This window comes from Corapipo altera, unplaced genomic scaffold (genome assembly GCF_003945725.1).
Source record: "Corapipo altera isolate COAL_440 unplaced genomic scaffold, ASM394572v1 0, whole genome shotgun sequence".
Classification (NCBI taxonomy): Eukaryota; Metazoa; Chordata; class Aves; order Passeriformes; family Pipridae; genus Corapipo; species Corapipo altera.
Genome location: NW_020884872.1, coordinates 41,100,331 through 41,121,319, shown reverse-complemented (window position 1 = coordinate 41,121,319; position 20,989 = coordinate 41,100,331). Strand labels below are relative to the sequence as shown.

General features: G+C 35.4%; 1 protein-coding gene across 4 annotated transcripts in view; it reads right to left on the bottom strand.

Annotated features, from left to right (window-relative positions):
* UGGT2 (UDP-glucose glycoprotein glucosyltransferase 2) overlaps window positions 1-20,989 on the bottom strand; it is an 86,248-nt gene that overhangs the window by 9,662 nt on the left and 55,597 nt on the right. For all 4 annotated transcript variants that reach the window (XR_003527962.1, XM_027645275.1, XM_027645286.1 and 1 more), the window contains 8 exons: window positions 19,400-19,495; window positions 17,579-17,681; window positions 12,776-12,855; window positions 11,071-11,260; window positions 10,029-10,187; window positions 8,829-8,914; window positions 4,601-4,685; window positions 2,888-2,970 (listed from right to left, as the gene is read on the bottom strand). Coding sequence is in view for 3 of the 4 variants with exons in the window: in XM_027645275.1 (XP_027501076.1) it covers window positions 2,888-2,970; window positions 4,601-4,685; window positions 8,829-8,914; window positions 10,029-10,187; window positions 11,071-11,260; window positions 12,776-12,855; window positions 17,579-17,681; window positions 19,400-19,495 (882 nt within the window). In the remaining variant the exon portion in view is untranslated. The remainder of the gene's footprint in view (window positions 1-2,887; window positions 2,971-4,600; window positions 4,686-8,828; window positions 8,915-10,028; window positions 10,188-11,070; window positions 11,261-12,775; window positions 12,856-17,578; window positions 17,682-19,399; window positions 19,496-20,989) is intronic.

Sequence of the window (20,989 nt, the reverse complement as noted above, 5' to 3'; positions counted from 1 at the left end):
CAGTTATTTTCCATTGCTCATCCACATGCATTCTACATCAGAACAACCAATCCATGTTCTTGGGGTGAAGAATGCCTGCAATAGCCCTCATAGGTGGTTGAGCTGAATATATTCCCTAAAATACAGACTGAACATAATACAAAGATGGTCACACCAGACCATGTTAAATCACATATTTAACTCACTAGCGTCCCAACAGCAAATGGCAAGCCTGAGGAGTAGTAGCCTTTCCCAGAATACCCTCATAACATTCAGTGGTCTGTGATGATAGGATTTCCTGAGTGGTTTTCATAATACTCGCTAAATTCTTCCTTAAATTAATCCAATTGCTCTCCCTATAAGCTAACCTATATATTTGAGGTACATTGTCCAGAGGTTTTCTATTTCTGCTGCACAGCATTTTTTGCTCATTTTGAATACCAAAGTCTACAAGGATTGGTTTTTCACCATGTATGCCTGCCAGCACACACAGCCAGGACGTAATGGCTGCAGTCTTCCTCAAGCACTGCTTCACTGATCTCAGAACTGCAAAGGCTGCCTTAGCCAAATTCCTTACAGTATGGCTTGATATTGTTGGAAATTCACCTCAACAGTCTTTTTTTTTTTTGAGGTGAGTCATTCTTCACACACTTAGATTGCATGAGTCACTCCTAGTAACTTTTCTTCTGGTTACATCCCTTTTTAAAGTATCCTTTAGAAAGTAAAAAAGAAGTATCCCTCATAATCTTTAAGAACAAATGAGACAAGTCTCAGATCTCCAACATATTCAAAAGAGTTCATATCACTCCACTAATATAAAGCTGAAATCCTAAAGGCTGCAATGTAAGTCATGTGAATGATCTTTTTGAGAAAGATTATTCACATTCTTTTCACTCAGCCACGGTAAGAGCACAGTTGTACCTGTTCAGGACTATAGCAAATGCAGAAGAAAGTCAGTGGAGCAGCACTGACTGCATTGTATGGCATCTCTAAAGATGACAACCTCCCAGCTAGCACCGAACTTTCACAGGCTAAACAGATTGCAGGTCACAGTCCCAAGCAGTCAGTCTTCCTTCTTCTTGACTTTTTATCTTGTTTCTTATTGTACTGACAGCAAGACCAAAAGACTCTCAAGTTCTTTATAATGCAACCATCATGTGAAAAAAAATAAAATCAGGTTTTCATAAAAGGATCCTGAAAATACTGATTATGAAAAGATCTACAAAAAGGCAGAGATCTTCCAAATTGAACAAGCTGCTGGACTGACCTGTAAGGTCACATGGGAAAAGCAGTCAATTGGGAAAGGGCTGCTCAGTTATGAAAGGACTTGGGCAATGGTATACATGTGTCCCATGTCAGAGCACATGATTTCCTCTAATGAGTAATGTGCTGGTGATATTCTTTTCATTCTGGGATAACAAAGAGGAAGGATATTTGACAAGTTCCTAGATAGAAAGAGGCTGACAGAAAGGGCAGGCCTCACATCGTGCCCTTGAGCCACAACTTTGAATCAATGGGAAGAAGAAATAAACTCATTGAGTGAGAGGCTTCAATTGCCCAGCTAAGCACTGATGAACTGACCAACTGTGGTAAAAGGCAAGACCTGAAAGACTGAGAGATCTCTGGCCTCGTAACCTTGTTAGAGGAAGCTAAGATTTCGATCACCGCACATACACCCTTTGATGCAGCCAATTAGAAGTGGGAAGCTTGAAGATGATGAAAAATTCCTTTATCTAACATCCTTCTGAAAAGAGACACCTTTGTGCAGAAATGTGGGTCCACTTCCTTGACCTGTGACTTCACAAAAAAATTTTTGAGAGTTGTAGTATAGTAGTCTGGGAGGGTTTCTGAATCTAGTCAATAGGGATATAAATTGAAAGAGGGGAAATTTAGGTTAGATATTAGGAAGAAATTCTTTACTGTGAGGGTGATGAGATCCTGCAACAGGCTACCCAGGGAGGTTGTCGATGCCCCAACCTGGCAGTGTTCAAAGCCACCTTGGATAAGTCCTTGAGCCACTTGATCTAGTGTAAGTCATCCTTGCACATGGTAGGGGGTTGGGACTAGATGATTTTTAGGGTTCCCTCCTACCCATACCATTCTATGATTCTGTGATACTGTACGAGTAAAATCCTCTGTGGATAAATGGTGATAAACATAACATCAGCAACGGATACTCAGTATAATGTCCAGGTACTTGTGGTACAAGAGGTCTTTTCAAGAGAGATGATAAAGCTGAAACAGAACCCAGCCTTGGATCTACCAAGAGGATTAACTGGGGTAAACTTTTTACTAGATAAAGTAGAACTGCTATGCCTTCTCTTTATTTTCATTAACAGTCTGCATCTGAGAACCATTGCCAAAGCTACTGAAAATGGAAGAAAACCTTTTCTGAGTCTTGCTTAAAACAGTAAATTAGAAATACTACAATGTTATTAGCCCCAAATGTAAAGCTTGAGATTTTTATTGCAATTACTTATAGAACTCAGACTTTAAAGTAAAAGGTATTTTATTGACACATAAAACCATTCCTTGAGATTTCATAAATAATGTTTAGCAGCAGACAAGCACCATTGGCCTGCTTTTTGATGTTTATTTTCACGTATCTGAGTACCACATAACTGGCTGGGATTTTCACACTGAGATTGATTCCCTACCCCAAAAGAATAAAAAAACAATGGGGGAAATGAACAGAAACCAGAAATGCAAAAGAAGGATTAAAAAAGGAAGTAAGGAGAGGTACAAGACATTGTAGCTTTTCTTTCCCCTCCTTGTATTTATTATTATAAATCCCTTGAATAGCTTTTTTACGTATTACATATCACTATCAAGTAAGAAACACTTACCTGCTGTGAGTAGTAATAAACATGTGCTGGAACAGCTAAACTAGAAGCAAATTATGCATTACCTTGTAACTGATTCCAGATTTCCATATTTTCCTGTTCCATCGGTAAGGAGATCTTCATTCATTTTATCAGGCTTTTTCTGTACCTAGTCATTAAAATAAATGTCTTTGTGTAATTTAGGAAGTTGGTTGATAGTAATTACTACTTCAGCTGTGATATCTAACTATGCTGTACTAACTGGCTAGAGCTGGACCAACATCTGGACCAATTTCTACTTCAGTAAAATACTTACTGAACTGCATTGAACTACATACTTTTAAACTATGTACAGAACTTGCTGTATTAAATGGTGATTAATAAATCAAACAGCACATTCAAGCCCTCTGTACTTCTTTATGCAAACACTAACTACAAGTGTGGGGAATTCTGCCTCATTTTCTACACTCATGAGTTTGTGATCCAGCCATTAGCTGGCAGAAGTGTAGCAGGGTGTTGCACCACACAGTGGAACTTACCTGAAGGGAAATTGTCATTCTCGTAAGCCCTTCACAAGGAGAAAGTGACAAATTTGTCACTGAAACATAAGCTCTCCCACACAACTTCAGCAATTTCTGCTGTCTTATCCAGGTGCATAATAAAGACTCCAAATCAATTTCATTTGCTGATTTAATTTCCTTGATTAAAATAAACCTAATTGCTTTTGAAAACCAAATAGCTTCTAAAACCCTCAATGTCTGAACATACTCAATTCTAATCATATTAATTTCACATGATCATACTGTCAAGCCAATGCTTACAGATTTCTGTTCACAGTACATCACGAGTCTTTTTAGCTAATGGTCCTGAAACGCCATCCTACACATCACTGAAGTGATTCTGCAGTTCCGCTGAATGACAGACCTTACATATTCTAGTTATAAGCTTAATACATGCCACCTCTCACATCAAATAATTTTCATATTTTAACCCAAATGGCACCCTTTTATCCTTTTTCTGTGGTTTAACGGCAGGCTCATCATGTTCCAGAGTTTTACACATTTTCTCTGGGTTCTGGAAACTTTCAGTTACAGGACTGGGGAAGAGACACGTCTGCGGTTTTAAAAATTCCTCTTGTAAGTACATTTACATTGTTCACTCTCCTTCTCAGTGTCTAAAATTAGGACACAACATACCAAGGAAATCTACTCAAAACGTTATTTACAAAACAAAGGAAAACATATAATACTATGAGGCTCTTTCTCCTGAATATAACTCATGCTTAATTAGTTCTTTTTGATGCAGTTTTAAGAATGGAAGTAATGTAATTTCACTTACACAAATTTGGTAGCTTAAGGTAATTCAATACACCTAATTTTAACTTCCACTTTGGTATCTGGACTTCATAAAAAATCCCTCTCTCGTCACTGGAGAGAAATGAATGTCTCAAGAGGTGCTTATGTTGCTGGTTTAAATACATATATGAGCTGGGATTAGTAGACCTTTGGACTCTCTCTCATTCTGCTACGCATAGAGGGAATTTAAGTCATCTGGACTACACATTTGGACACCTTGAGCTAGATGAGATAAATCTTATCTATGTTTAACCGCTATTTAACAATCTCCCATGCAATTAGTATAACCTGATTGGATCAAATTAACTACATTAATTTACACATCCTTCTCTTTAATTATACAAAATCTAAATTATATATTTCAGTATACACCTTTCAATTAAATATAGCCTAAGATATGTAAGCATAAGCCACATTTCATGTAAGGAAACGCTGCATACATACTTGAACTTTGATAATTTTGCTTCTGAAGTTGTTTAATACCACAATAATGTCTGTCAGGTCAGCAACAGAATCGGTTCCTTCATGGCTGTGAGGAGAAAAAGAACCCATGCAAAGGTACTGTCTCATTAAAACATGCATTGTTACTTGCATTTAATTAGAGTATAAGGTTTAGAATTGTTGTTATTTATAGAAACAAAATTTCTTCAGTTTCACCTGTTTTTTAACTTCATAAATGTTCTGAGTTTTAAGCATCACTAGACATTGTCCACAGTGGTAGCCCTCACTTTTTAATCTGGATTTTCACAGGGAAATTTATCAATCAATGAAAAAATGCAGCAACTTTTAGCTGAATATACTATTATGTATTAAACGGGTATATACTACATTCAAACACTGAACTAAAATTTATTTTTCAAATATGGAAAATATCTTAGGAGTTGCTGGGCAATGGCATTAAATGTACTTTTAAAATAAACCTGCTTTAAAAAGTATAGGGAAAGCTTCATCACAGTGCTAAGATAGTAAAGATTGGCTTTCAACAGGTTAGCTTTGGAAACTGTATCCCTAAAGACATGGCTGTGCAAGCACCTCAGGAACATATGCCCCACTGAACATCAGCTTAAACCATTCAGGCATCTCGAAACTGTACTGCAGTCCACTGAGTAACAAGTATAAAAATGTTGCTGTCACTCTGTGATACAGTAAAATAACATAATTCTCAATTTTTCGAGCTTTTATACCTCAATAGCCCATATATTTTTCCTTCAATCTTTTCTGTCTTTTAACAGTACTATGTGGTTTCCTCTTGCTAAGGCTGTGCCTACACGAAATGGGTTAAAGAAAGTAATCTGCTAGCCCTTAGGCCTCATTTTTCCCCTTAGAAAACAGAAGTATTTAGATCTTGTTTCAATCTCTTTCATACCCCTTACCTAAAAATGACAAGACTTTATACAGTTACATGAATTTTCTATTTAATACATTTTTGTGTGCCTATGATCACCTAGTTTCATAGAAATGGCCTATTCTTGCACAAAACAATGTTCAGGATTATCTTGACTTTTTTACTCTGATTTAGTTGTATGTTCACACTTTTAAAATATTGCATTTATGCACACTCAGTCAACAATGATCTTCTTATCACAGGGACCCAAAGCAGTCAACAAGCGCAGTTCTTCATTTTAAATACTGTGTCATTAAAAAGCTTTAAAATAGTATAACTAGATCCAAACACAAACTGCTGATAGCAGCAGCCAGCCCAGTGTTCCCATTTTTGCCCTCAGTTTTTACACAACCAAAATTTTCTCTCTTATTCACTCAGTTACCTCAAAATCTCTATGCTATGAATTCTGTTGGTAGCTCTGCAGCTCTGATGAAAGAGATGTTTTTCCAAAGCGTTTACAATATTCTCAGAGTGTTTGGTTTGGATGTAAATTTAACAACACTGTTTTGTCTCCCTAAATCTCTTTTGTGGATCCCTCACTGTGGGCTCCATCTTTACTGAGTGCCAACTGTTTCACTCTGCACAGCCCTCAGTTTGATGAATTTCTGGCAGCACTATAACATATGTAACAAAAACTTCTTTATTGTTATATAATTGCCGTACAAAGCTAAACTCCTCTAGCAGATTACTTACGTCACTTTAAAATGTTTCAAAACACTTAGGTGCTTTTAATATAAATACAAATAAGTATCAATATAATATAAATTATAATTTTTCATATGAGGAACAAAAGCATTCAAGTTTAACAAATGGAGACCCTTGAAGAAACAAACAGAAAAACTCCTTGGCCAAATTATAAAAGATATAACTTTCAGCTATGCAGTCTGCATCAAAGTCTAATAAATTATATCTACCTACCATTTTAAAAAATGAAGTCTTCAGCAGGATTGCATATATATCTTTAGATATAAACTATTTTCTGCAGCCTTCTCTTGTAATACTTGCTTGTTTTTCCACCAACTTCACAGAATCAAAGTTTCAATAATAAGCAGTGCTCAGACTATTGCTGGGTACAATAACTTTCATTTTCCTAATATTCATAGTAATTTATTAATAACATTGCGACTGCTTCAAAATAATGATCCTTGTTAGAAGCAGTGTTCAAGAAAACAGAGGCAGCTTTTTCAAACGTGTATTTACAGAAAGTAAAAATAAATTACTTGCATGTCTATTAGATGCAACTACAGGAGAAGCAAATAAGTATTGAGATGTAGAAAGTGCTGTAACTTCAAATTCCTGTATTTCTCCTAAAGCTGCTATTATAATGTACGGGCCTGTGCCTCAAAGAAAACAGATCATCTCACATTTCAACAGGAGAGGACATTACTAATATATAAGGATGGAAAATATACTGCAATACCTCTTGGCAAAATTCCATCCTATCAAATAGTTGCCTGAGTTCTGACAGCAATTTCATACTAATAATACTGATACCTGTAAAAGAAATACCAAAGATCCTGGTACAGCTTCCCAAACATACTTTTGCAGTTGTACCCTAAGCATGTAATTATTACATGGCATGTAATAATTAAATGAAATAAATGCTACTGTTTAGATTCCTAATCAAGTATTAGTTTTCCTGACTTAGCTGAGCTCAATTAAGCCCATTTGTATTTCTTCTTAGGGAAAATCAGTAATCTTACAAAACAGCAAATGATTTAAGTTTCCTTTAATGCAGCCTAAAATGTAAAATGGTTTTGTTTCATTTTGTTTAATTTTCTAATTACACCTCACTGCATTATTCTTTTAACCATGTCATCTTATATAAATCACTTTTTATATCTTAAGAATTGAATGCTAAATTAGACAAATGATATAGCCACAGTGGGTGGAGATTAAGTGAACTTCTTAGGGTAATGACTATGCTTTTCTGCTTTTCCAACAGACTGTGAGTGGTTTCTGGGAGAAAAAAAAAAATTGAAAATTGTAAACAAATAGAAGGAACCTAACATTCCATTACGATTTCTCCCTGTAACACTGAAATTGATGTATTAACTAAATATTCATAACCATAAAGAGGTTAATCAAATTTTTTAATTTTTTTAATAGTAGTTGATGAATAACAACATATGGAACTATGTACTCCTGAGTTCCAATAAAAAATATTTCATAGGACATAGGCTTGTTTCAGGTCACAGAATTACACTGAAGGAGAACAGAGATAAGGGGGAAAAAAGAAAAAAAAGAATGAAGAACTGAAGTTGAAATAAAATAAAACAATACTGCTCCTCTAGAAGGGATTTGATCTAAAGCTTCAAGAGGAAGCCCTCATATGCTACAGATCTGTGCTGTTACATAAAACATGAGAAAAAGATGATTCTTTCAAGGAATAGTTGGAATGACGGCTAGCATATCTTCCTTTATATGAAAATCAACCATGGAAATTACAGATTCAGAAGCCATAGAAATGCCAACTTATGTCAGCTACAGGAGTACAACTTTCTTTCCATATACAGAGGTTTCTCCCAAGAGAGGGAAATGTGGTGCAGTCAACATGCAGCCAGGGTCTCGAACTGAAGGGTGTTTCTACATTTTAAGGTGAAGGTGTAAACCACAATGATTCTTAGATGACTTAGACAACTAAGAAACACTCAGAATTAATTGAAGAAAAAAAGTCTGGAAATGAATATAATGATCCTATATAAAAAAAAGATGCCTCCTATCAATAAGTCTACATTCAAAGGCACCCTCAGGACTGAAAAAAAATGATGAGAGGGAAATTTGTGGTACTTCCTCCAGCTGACAAAGACACTGCTGGAGTGCTAGCAACGATCCACTTGACATATTCTTGTAATTACATATTCAATATGTTGGGAATGTCAAAATATTAATCAACAAAACCATGAGTGACATTTCTACAGAATTTGGTGTGAACAGTTGTATGATAATGTTAACCATGCATGGAACTAACAGAGCAAGGGTCTGGTAACTGTGTAACTGTATAGTAAGAGACCTTGCTAGCACCAAGCCCAGCTAAGCAGTTTAGGCTTATTATGCATTAATATATTCAAACGCCTTCAAAAAAAACACATGAAGCCATCAAATAACAACTTACACTATAAGGAAATAAGGTATCTCTTACAAACTTCAAACCATCATTTGCATCTTGTTCTTTTTTGTAATGCTATTTTTGCTCATTTTCCTTCAGTACTGTCAGATCTTTTCCAAATATGTTGCACTTTCAGATTCATTTATGAGTGTGTTTCTAAATGATGGATTAATACTTACGAGAAAACCTGATAAATCTCTTCAGATCTTCCTTTACGCAACCTCAGTGTCCAAGCGCCTGGATTTGCTTTCAGTTGAAAATATCCCTATGAAAAAAAGACAGGCACTTCTTCTGTCTGCATTTCAGACTCAACCATCTACATACACAGAAATCAATTATCCAACATTTATACTAGCCCAAAAAGTAATGTGTCAGTGATGCAACCAACTGTCACCTTTCCTGCATGTCCATAATAATGTTTTTCAGTGCTCCATTCATTTCTAACTGAATTTGACTTGTATACAAAAAATCCACCAAGGACAGCAAGTAAGTGAGCAGTAAAGAAATAAATTACTGAATGGACCCTAAACTGAAAACCTTCTTTGAAACTTAAAATTTTTGTCCTGAACAAATTTCTGTGTCAACTCAGCTACTTTCCATTTTAGGAACACTGCAAATAGTTATCACTGTGTGAAAGTCAGGTGGAGCAAGCTTTGAAATGTGAGGAATCATTAAAAGTTTCATCATGCCAAATATCATCTACTGCTGAAACCGTATTCAGTGTGTAAAAAATCAAAGATTCATAGTTTATTAATAATTTTATTCCTTGTGATATAGTATTTACAAAGAACAGAGAACAGTAGATAGGTAAGAGGTCTTACTCATCAAAATCCTTCCCTATCAAATTACCTCAGCCAATAGGAAACAAATCTTTCATTTCAGAAATCACAGGGTCTTCTGCTCTACAGACTGCCAAACCAAAAAATAACTACTTTGCATGATGAGAGGAATTCTGAAGTGTGGATATGTCCCATACAGGCTCTAAGTGCTTACCTGAAGGGAGCCTTCTTTTGCCTGGATCATTGTGTAACAAAACCGGTTATTTTAACCAGAATGTGACTCATACCTTACATTTGTGAGTGGAATCTCCATCTCAATATAACTACCTCCTACCATCTACTAAAGGTAATTAGGCTCCCAGTTTAGGCACTTCAGGTTAGAGCCTAAAATCAGGCCATAGCCAAACCTATACTAGGAGCAGAAGAGGAGCAGGAGGAAAGTTCAGCAAATTAAAGATGGTCTCAACTCCAGGATGTGCCTGTTACTTTTAGCATTACTAAGCTTGCAACACAGAGAAATGGATTTAAAGAACAAGATGTTCATAAAGAATTCTCACGGAGTGTGCAATTGTAATGACTATTCATGTACTTAACACTTACGAGGTTGGCCATCACAATAGTATCAACCATGACAGGATTATTCTTTGTGCCCAAAGTGAACTGTAACCCTCGAGGAGGTTGTCCAGTTGTCACATCAAAGCAATGCCCTTCAAGCAATATATATTCCAGTTCATATTCTGCTATAACTGCCCCTTTTACCTATGGAAGGAACATTTCATCATTACATTACGTCATTTAACCGTGTCAGAAAAAGCAACATATTACAGTGGCAAACATGTTGTATGGGATTTACCCCAACTGAATTCAAGAGTCAAAAAACCCCAGAAAGGTCCTTCCAGAAGGAACTTCACTCAATTATAAAACAGGTATCCAAGATTAAGAGGAAGGATCACTGTCTGGAGGTACCTTCTCTCCACTGACTGTTGAGGAAGTTGAGGTATCTCTGCTTTGGTAAGGTAAATCCCAACTTTTATTTTCACAATACACCTTCCAAATACACAGCTCTGGTCAGTCAAACATCCTCAATATTTTGCATAAGCTTGCTGACCAAAACAAATCTAGTGACTTTGAAGATAAGGGATTAAAACATAATTAAAAAATAATTAAAAGAACTGTGAACTAAATGAGAGTGAAATACATTTTAACCTACATTAAAGAACAGTCATATATTCAGGTTTATTTGAAGATTTACCTAGGTTAATCCTAATACTACCAAAAATATATATAAAAATAAAAAACAACTAGGAAGCTACCATAAAGAATCCTTTAATTGCTTTACTTATTTTTGTAAACATAAAGCTTAACATAGCAGGTAAATTGCCTTGACTTGTACTCCGCATTCTGATTTTTTTCTGTTTCATTGCTTTCTTTTAAGGCTTATCTTTTTCTTTTTTTAAGTAAGAGAAAATGAAGGAAAGACCATGACAATAGAAATGGTAAAATACTGACTAAATAATCAACTACCAAAGAAAATATTTCTGGAGAACAGACACACAGAAAAAAAGTCTCACAGTATTTCCATTTCCCTCTTGAAGTAGAAGGTCCAACACAAGTTTTATAGTGTTTACAAACTATTACTTACCTCCTGTAAATGAATGTTATCGAGATCACAGGAACTGTTTACTGCTTCAACCAACCAACTTTCTGGAGTGATCATGTTTAGAGTCAAAAGAGGCGATTCTGGCAATTCTAGGAATTTTGCCACAGGTTCAGAAGGAAGGTGTTTGTTAATCCCATAACTTAATTCTGGTTCCAGAACAAAGCGATAGAAGCTGTTGAAAAAGAAGTGTTAGAAAAAATATTTGTACTAAAGCAAAAAGTTACAAACATTAATTTCTTCTAAAATACTTTAAAATATAGGGAATGTTTACCAAATTAATGAAGTTTAGAAGCACAGTAGTTCCCTATGCTTTTGGAATACCATCAGACAATACCAACAGGAACTCAAACGGGCTGGTAGATGAACACATCTATTTGCTTTTGATAATTTTTTGCTGTGGGAGTGCCTATTTTCCACTAACATTCTAAGGGCTGTGAAGGTGAATAGCCAAGAGGTGCATCTGAACATCTTGACTGTGAACAGCCTCCTATTCTCAGAATCTGTATCACTGAACTAAGCAGAGGGACTAATCTCTATTAAAAGAAAAGAGTCTTTTAGAACTGCTCCTGACACTAGCAAAGACAGAACAGAGGAAAGGCAGTGGTCTCTCTATTCCTCTCCAGCTCTTTACCCCATTTATTCCACAGCTGAAAGTTCTCCCAAGCACAAGAGAAGAGCCAGGCATTAACACCTGTAAAGTGCCCAGCTTTAAAAGCAATCATCACAATGTTCACACAAGATACTCAGAGGACTGATGATTCAGACACTCTTGCAGTCTAAGAGATGTGAGTAATTCCTCTCAAACCAAAGAGGAACTAAGGACTTCTGTTTTATGGGCAAGTGATTAATTCTCCAGCCCACTGGCTAAAGGGCAGGCACTACCACCTACCTCTCTCATAGGGAATTAGTAATAAAGATATTAAAATTAGAGGTAAAATATCTGCCAAAGAGATGGCTGTGCTTAAACATTTCTCCTAGAGGGAAAGGAATCCTCTCTGGGGAATTCATTTCAGTGTTGTCATGGTGCGAGAGCTCCAAAATCCAATTCCCTAGTCTAAACCCCCTCCTACATCTCAACCTAGTGTAAGATGTGTTTTCCAGACAATCACACTAGACTCAAAGTGGGGGGAAAAGGAATATATTACAATGACTGTACAAATAAATACTACAATACATTATATACAATCTTAGCTGTCTCTACCATGACATAAGTATTTACAATGGATCAAATCTCTTCTCCCCTCCAAATAAAAGTCCAGGAGGGAAGAAGGACAGATCCCTTCTTCAGAGCAGCAATGCCTCTAAAGCAGCAGGTCTCTCTGTCTCTATGGAGCAGCTGTAACTGGATTGTTGTAGCTGGATCTCTTTTCAATACACACAAGGGGGTCTCCAAGTCCCTTGGCCCGTCGTCTCCAAACGAGGGTCTACCATGACACAAGGGGGTCTCCTTTCACCCCTCTTGGCTCTCCTTCGACTCCAAGCGAAGGCCTCACCTGTGGGCTGCCAGCAGGGACAAAACTCGCTTCACCACAGGCATATCACGAAATGCAGGGGCATCTTTGTGAAAGTCCCTTCCTCAGGGGATTCAAATTCCCCTTTGCAGTTTTTTTTTTAAGAGAACATACACTGTTAAGGCTATTTTCCCAAACTGAGCAAGATCATAGAAGAAAAGCTAGAAACTACTTACCTCTTCAATGGCAGTTCTGACAGCTTAGATTTGCAATTCAAAAACAACCTGAGCTTCATATTGATCACGTCCCTGAGTACCTACAGAAAAAAAATCTCTTTAAGAAATGGTTCTTGGTAATCACCAAACCTTGAAAATAAGCCAAAGTCATCCTTGCGACATCCTGTAATTTCTCAAGTTTCAGTAGAAATCTCAGATTTTTTAATGTTCTAAATATATCTGTCTATTAAAGGATGTTGTCAGATATTCCAAATAAAGATATGACCTTTTCTAAAACTGCATGATTTAGCACATGCTATTCTTGATAGTCAAAATGTTAATGTTTTCTCCTAGTGATGCTGTTTTTTGAAGAGCAGTTGTCCCCATTTTCCAATACTTGAGTAAATTATATTATCACCTTTCTTACATTGTGTTTTCTAGAATATTTTAAAACACTTGAAGTTCTCTAAGTACAATACATACCTTTTACTCAATAACTTGTCTTGAAATGATTACTTTCATTCTTATTAAAATAGTTGTATACAGAAAATTGCCGAATACAGAGAATTATTTTAATATTTAGTTACTTAATAATTTTACAAGTCAACAATACATTAACAATGTATTAAACCATTCAATCAACTTCAAAAAATTTCAGTAAGTTAATAATTTCTACTTTTTTTTTTTTAGTTTCTTCATCTGTTTATTTCCAAAATACTAATGTTATGGATGATTTTACATAGGAACCATAATATTAGGACAATAGCTTTTTCTTAATTTAATGAGCAATATGTTTTGTTTAAAGCTAACAATGTTATTAATTTATTTAAAGCACCCAAAAAAACCTTTATCAAGTTATCTTAATTTCTGTGCTTTCTGATACAAAGTGCTTATCTGAAAGTATAAAGCATCTGTGTCTACATTTATGGATATTATTAGAATAGTCAATAAGACATAAAACCTAAGTTAGAATATTAATACCACTGGGGCTAAAATCGAAAATTATAAGCGGAAATAAATTGGGAACAAAGTAAGACAATGGTCACTGTTAAATTTCTCTTTTATTATAACTGTATTTTTTCTTTCCTCAGTTCAACCCATGGCTTACACACATTCTTTACTACAGTGCTGTAACTTTATATGGCCCTAGGGACCTGTTCTATTCCTAGTTCCTCATTCCTTTGTGTCACCTGAATACCATCACTGGAAAACTAGTGAACAAAAAATAAAGGCTAGGGAACAAGTGAAGAAGCAAGAAACGGGAACCCAACAGCACTGGAAGCATAAGAAGGGAAAGTATTACATGATGAAAGTTTAAGACCATTAAAATAGAGGTCCAAGTGACTCAAATATCTATCATTCAGAATAAAAATCATGATATAAATGTATTGGACTTCACCTTCAAACAACACAAACCCCTCATCCCATTAGCAGGAATGATACTTCAGCAATCTGCATTGATAGGTTGTCGTGTGTAGAATGAAACGATCCTGCAAAAGGCTGAGGTATCATCCTAATTCATCAGCTGACCATGACATTTAGTACAGTAACAAAAAGAATAATGCCATTCTTAATTAACATTTCAAAGGAATTTAAATAGGAAATGACAAATAAGACAATAATGCATTATTTCTGTGTTTTTCAACAATTCAGCTTCCGGAATACTGAATTTAGTTCTGTTATTTAGGTCTTATGAGGACACCAAAAGCCAGGACATTAAAGCCAACACATGAAAATGGTTATAAGATCGGAAAGCCTCTTTTATAGGATACATGAAGAGTTCAGTCTGTTTACTTTAAATCAGAAAATTCAAAGAAGAGCATGTAAATTTAGTTCACAGAGCATTTCATACTGTAAAAAGTGGCTGAATTATTTCAGTTTACTAGGTCTGAAAATTATTTAAGAGCAAGTTCTACTGTGCATATGTAGTCACTTTGCAAAACACTTAAGTTACCACAACTCATCTGAGGAACATTAATTCACTAAACCATGGTTATTCAACCAATCACATGGAATTGTTTGTGAAGTCACCATAATACAATGCATCTACACTGAAAACAAACTCTTATAATAGAATCTTCAACAGAACTGGCAAAATAATGAGAAGATGAATGCTTACAGCATGGATCTAAATAAAAATCCATAATGCCAAGTCCAAGTCAGGCTACTTACCCACTGGAAAAGCTCAGTAGGAGCTCCAATCTGCACTCAACTACTTGATAATATTTAAATTAGGAACTGATTAAGAAATTATTTCTACTTCAAATACTAATTGATAAAAAGAAGTCCTATGACCCACGTTATATAGGAAATCAGACTATATTATCAAAAGGGCTCCTTCCAGGACTCCTTTTACTTCAGGGACGGAATAAGAGTTTCTCTCTGAGGATAGAATGAATATAGGAAAAAAGGCAAAAGATAACTGACAGGAAAAAAAGAAAAGGTTTGATTTTTCTCTCCACATTTTTAAATTACTGGACACCTACTGGAACAAGAAAAAAAAATGGCAGACGATCCTAAGAGTACGTATAATAATTTTTCAGCTGTTTTCGGTGAACCGTGAGTTAAAAACAACACAACTCTTCGATTTTGTCCTCCATTTTAGCAGAAGGAATTTCAATTTTTTTCACATCACCTTAGAGATCACCTTGCTAACTTCAGAACTAATTAGCCATTCCATATTTTCTTCTAGGAACTTATGTGGTCCGATCATGGTTAAGTTATGGTAGGTATTTAAATATTTACTACAGACAGTGACTGTGCCTTATCTGGAAATACTTGATGCTCAAGGCTGTAACAAAACTTTTGAAAAAGGGAAAACACACATTATATGGAGAGTGCTACCTGCCTCACTCTGGAGAGGACATAGAGCAGTTCTTATGGTACAATCCAGTATATATTTTAAAAACAGACAGAAGCCTTTACTCAGCTCTCATTCATGATCTGACTCATACTTTGCCTCTCCATCCTTAAATTGCCAGATTCTCAGACTAAGCAGTAAATTTTAGATTACAGTTTACCTATACCTATTTACACCCTTCTCAATGTCAATTCCACTTAATCTGAGTAACTTTTTGTTGATATTTAAAAAAAACCCAAAACCAAAAGATTTCTTTGTAGAAAGTGACACAGAAAGTAATATAATAGCCTGGTTTCACCAGGGCAAAAAAAAAAAATCATGGACATATTCAATGCAGACTGGGCAAGAATCATGTGTTTGTCATGGCAGCTACTACAAAAATTTTGCACCATGAATGGTTACCAAAACAACAGACTTGGTATGAATCCAATTATGTTACTCAAAAGAAGAACCTTTAAATACAAATACATTCAGGTGCTTAAAGTTTACAGTATTTAAGTCACCCATATGTACAGTAAGATAATCAGAAAGGCATCCATTTAAGAACTTTGAATTTGGGGCTTGCTGTATATGTATGCCTGTTTTGTCTCTACACCAGGATGTGGTGGCTTTCCCGATAATTATATATATTTTTAATATAGAATTTCCAGGTTATTTTTATTTTTTAAAAAATATTATCAAAAAGTGTCATCTACATTAAAATAGTTCTGATCTGTTTACTTTTCAACAGCATTTTATTATTCTCTCCTAAAGGCTGGCTTCTTGAATAAAACTAGAGCTCCTGTGAATCAAGTAGGATCTGGGATAGGTGAACAGCTTGGTTCACCATGGGAGTCATTTGCCCAGGCATGCATGAGGGAAACTGTTGTGCCAGGAATGAAGGAATGAAGGCTTCTGGTCTGAACTCCAAGGTTCTTAACGTGATTTATACTCCTAATATGAACTTCTGGCTAAATGGAGAGTTTCCAGTCAATTTCAACATGCAAATATTTTCATTTGGTAATACAAGCTTTCATTTTAACTGAGAATAGTGAAATGAAAGATCTCATTCTAGAGAAAAGCTAGCATTTCAGTGTCCTGAAATATCAGAATTTTCATGAATCTTTTAAAACATTTTACTTTGCTTCACTATTATATATGAAGAGAGAGTGGATGCTTCAACCTTTGACAGAAAAGGGTATGAAAATGTGAGGGGAAAAAGCAATATAAGAATTTACAAAACTTGCATAATTACTGAAGAAAAAAGAAGATAAAATGGGATGCACCAAAAATCAAGTTACAGGCTTCAGAACTGTAGCAGACCATAAAGTAAAGACAAAATTTGCATTTTTATGGGAAACTATAAAGGAACCTGAGGCAGTGATATCCTGCAATAAGCGAAAAAAGAAAATTATTTTAGCAGCTATGTTTTTAGGACCATTTCTCTTTCGAAGATCAATAGCAACACACAATGGAAGACCATCTAGAAATACTCAGTAGCATTAATCAACTGAGAAATACCCCTCTAAGAGCTGAAAGGTTTATAGTCCAATCTTCTTATGATGATAATACAGGTCAGATTTAGACCACCTCAACTGGGTACCTTGGAAAACTAAGGTGATCTGGTTTAATAGAATGAAGCATATGCCTCTTAAAATTTTGAGATGGGAGATTCTATTCCTCTGTATTATGTAGACAATCTCCTCCTTTCCTTCTATTGACTATAAAGAGCACTTATGGACTCACTTTTAAGAGGACTCGTGCATGGGGCATATGAACTTTACTTGCAAATAAAGTACTCACAATGATGAATTAGGTCACCCCCAATTTTTTTATATGAATTAAAATGACTAAACACATATTTAAAAGAAAAAAAACCCTAAATTTTGTTTAGCCTTTTATTATACTGTACATGAAAATTAGAACAAGTTTAGTAAAACTTAAGCTACAAATATGTAAATTAAAAGAAATTACCACCATCTTACAATCAATAAATGAGACATCTTCTGTGCTTCTCTTGTCAATGGATCCACAATAGCAATAACATCATAGAACGGTTCATTTTGTTGGGGGTCGACTTTTACTACGCTGTTAAAAAAGTATTAAAAATATTAATTAAAAATGAAAACTATGAACTGAATTTGTGGAAATGACTAGCATTTTTAGGTATGAATTTGTAATATCAGAAGCACTTCAGATTTTACTATTCAAGAAGACACTTCCCTCATTTCAAGCAATAATCATGATTGCTCTCTGTGATATCGCTAGGGAAGCTAAATGTGAACAGACATTAAAAATTTAGCATTGATCTACATAGTTCTATACTGGTTATTGATTAGATACATTCCCCACAACAAAATTAATAGAATAAACCATAGTAAAACTTGGAAAAATATGGCCTTTTTGATACTCATCTACAGTTTCCTTCACCAAGATCTAGAACCATCAGATGAGACAAGTGCTGGCAGTGCTACAATTTAGAAAAAAGAAAAAGAACCAAGCAGTGGGAAAAATGGCAACTGAGAAGTGTGAAACTTGACAGGATGGATTAGCTTTATGCACTCCAGAAAATAATTTAGTTTGATAAACTTGATTAGACTAAGTCAGGGAGATGCTATTTAAAGTACTCTAGACCGACAGGCAGGAAATGTTAGTAAACCTCACTTTAAAAAAGACAAAACCCAATGTGCTGTAAATACACAAAAGGGACTATTTGAATTTGTTTTCCACAAAAGGTGTGGTAGCAACACAGTACTGACTGTTACTAGTCTGTAACTAACTTTGACAAAGGTGTTAGCCTCTTAAAACAGGCTACTACTGATTTTACTCCTATTTTCAACAACAGGGACAGCTCACCAAGCATAGCACACTGGAGCACCTTTACCAGTAAAACAAGTAGGGATTCCAAAATAACATTTCAAAAATCTTTAGTTTGATCATACTTCTTGTGTTACCATATGTCCTTTTAAAAAATGTACCTGTCCCTCCAATAAGCTTGCCCCAGCTAAGCTTAATTTGAAACCAGCTACTGTTAGTATCCCCTTACAGAGAGGACAGGATTCACAGATGCTCATCTTGGTACTTCAGGTCTCCTTCATCAACAATAGCAACAAAAGGTGATAAGGCATATTCACTTTCTAAATGCAGGATTCCAAACACAAGGAGCCAGCACACAAGTAAGGACACTGAAGACACATGAGCTTCCCAGGTCTACATCTGCTGGCTGATGACAGGGGGTTTGCTTTTCCTTAAGGAATTAGCTGCCAATGAGCCCTATTAATTTGCATTTTAATGTAATCTAGTTGTATTAGCTGTGGTCAAGAATGACACTGCTAAGCCATAAACTGTTATCCAGGCATAAGCACATGTATATCAGTCTTGGCAACAGTAATCAAGATCCACAGACATAAAAAGCTGTGCTATTTTCCACATTAACAAAAATCAGTGGAGACTTCTTTTAGTTCTAATCAGTGAAACTCCTTCTAACATCTTAGTAAGTGTATTGACTCCAAGTTTTCTAACTCCGAATCAACCACTCCTATTCACATCAATTGTAATCACTCCTTTTTCAGCAAAGTATAAGGTTGGAAAATCATTAGGTATTAATAATTAATTTATTAAGAAAAAGGTAAAAACACATTATGCTATGGTAGATGAACAGGTTGTTCATACAAACACAGAACCAATAACTTCTTTCCAAACTGGAATGCTTACTCAAGTTTCCAGAGACCTCATGTAGTCATCAGTACATTCTAATTTCTATATGGAAGTACTGTAAATGCATTATTACGACAGAAAGAACTTACCTGTGCTGCTCTTTAAGTAATTCAACATCCTGTCTCGTCTCTGTTTTAGGCAAAGAGGACAGCAGGGAATCTATTTTCATAATCAAATCACTGCCACTATATTAAATAAAGCACATATAGTTCTTTTTCATTAGAAAAGGAGTAAAACATTTATATTTTAATGTCTATCTGTCTGTCTGCATAATATTTAAGAAGGCCATATCCCAAACCTGGACTCTTTAAAGGACTTATCACCTCAGCATTTGAAACTCTGAGGACTAAAACCTTTAGCATGACAATGCCCAAGAACGACTACAGCCTTAGAGCTTGTGAACTGCACACTTCTTAATTTTAACTGATGCAGAATTTGCAGAATTATAATTAAGCCACAGTTTCAATGCTACAATCTGCTGACATTCATAACTCTTTATTCCTTCTTTTTCTTATATTTTTTTTTTCAGTGTCACTAAGTCACAATATTTGTCTGAATGTTTTGCCTCTCACTACTTGTTCTCCTAGATATCTAACTCTTGCTGATTTTTTTTGGTAGTGATTCTTTCAGTTGTGCCAGCCCTTCTAGATAACAGAAATGATATTCAGACTTAGAAAGCCAACAGATACTGTAAAAATAATATAATTTTGCTCTCTTCTTTGTACACAAACTGGATCCTTACACTAAAAGATGTCTAGAACTCATCTCTACATGTGTGAATGTTGTCTAGCACGATGTCAGGGCACCACATCTGGCCACACCTCTACAACGGGCTCCTTTCCTAACAATTCCCAAAGACAATGCACTTTATGACTTCAAATATTATTACTCAGATATTACTGTGGGTTTAAGATGCACTGTATTTTATCAAACTCATTATTATTCTTCACTATTACTCTTAAATAAACAAAAGCTAGTAGGAGTTGTTTACAGTTAGCTGTACTCTTGGTTTGAAGTACAGTGAAAATAGAGAAAGTATCTGGAGTAATTTAGCAGAGCTGCACACATGATATGAGGCGAGTTGGAGAGGATGTGATTTTTTTGGACACACAGGGATCTCTTATGCCTTAACCTCATCACATACATGTGCAATGACAAGAGAGTGCACTTCTTTTAAGTAACACAGGATGCCTTTTATTCTGTTCTGTGCTGTAATAATGAGGCAACAAAGAGGCTGTCACCATCAGGATGACACAGGCAGCTGAAAACCAAAATACATAGTTTATATATATAGTGGAAAACAATGTTAAATAGCATAATCAGCCAAGCATAAAGGTGATACAGAATTTAGCTGATGTGTAATTTCTTCTGGAAAACAGGGCAAGGGCTAGAGTAGATAATATATTGAGTCTGTCAGGGAAATGCTAACGAGGTAATGAAAGACAGACAACCCTGTCTGCACAGAAGTATTCAAATGCTAAGTAAGAGGATAGTAAATATACAGTATTCAAGCAACAAACACTTTTAAAGTGTATGTAGAGTGTATATATATCTATATAGCATGAAGAGTACTATGACTATATACTTGAACCTTTGTTCATATTTTCCCATGCAAAAAAGATGATTAATTTGTCACAGGCAATAAACAAGGCAGTGCATCACAAAGCCTCAAAATGCAA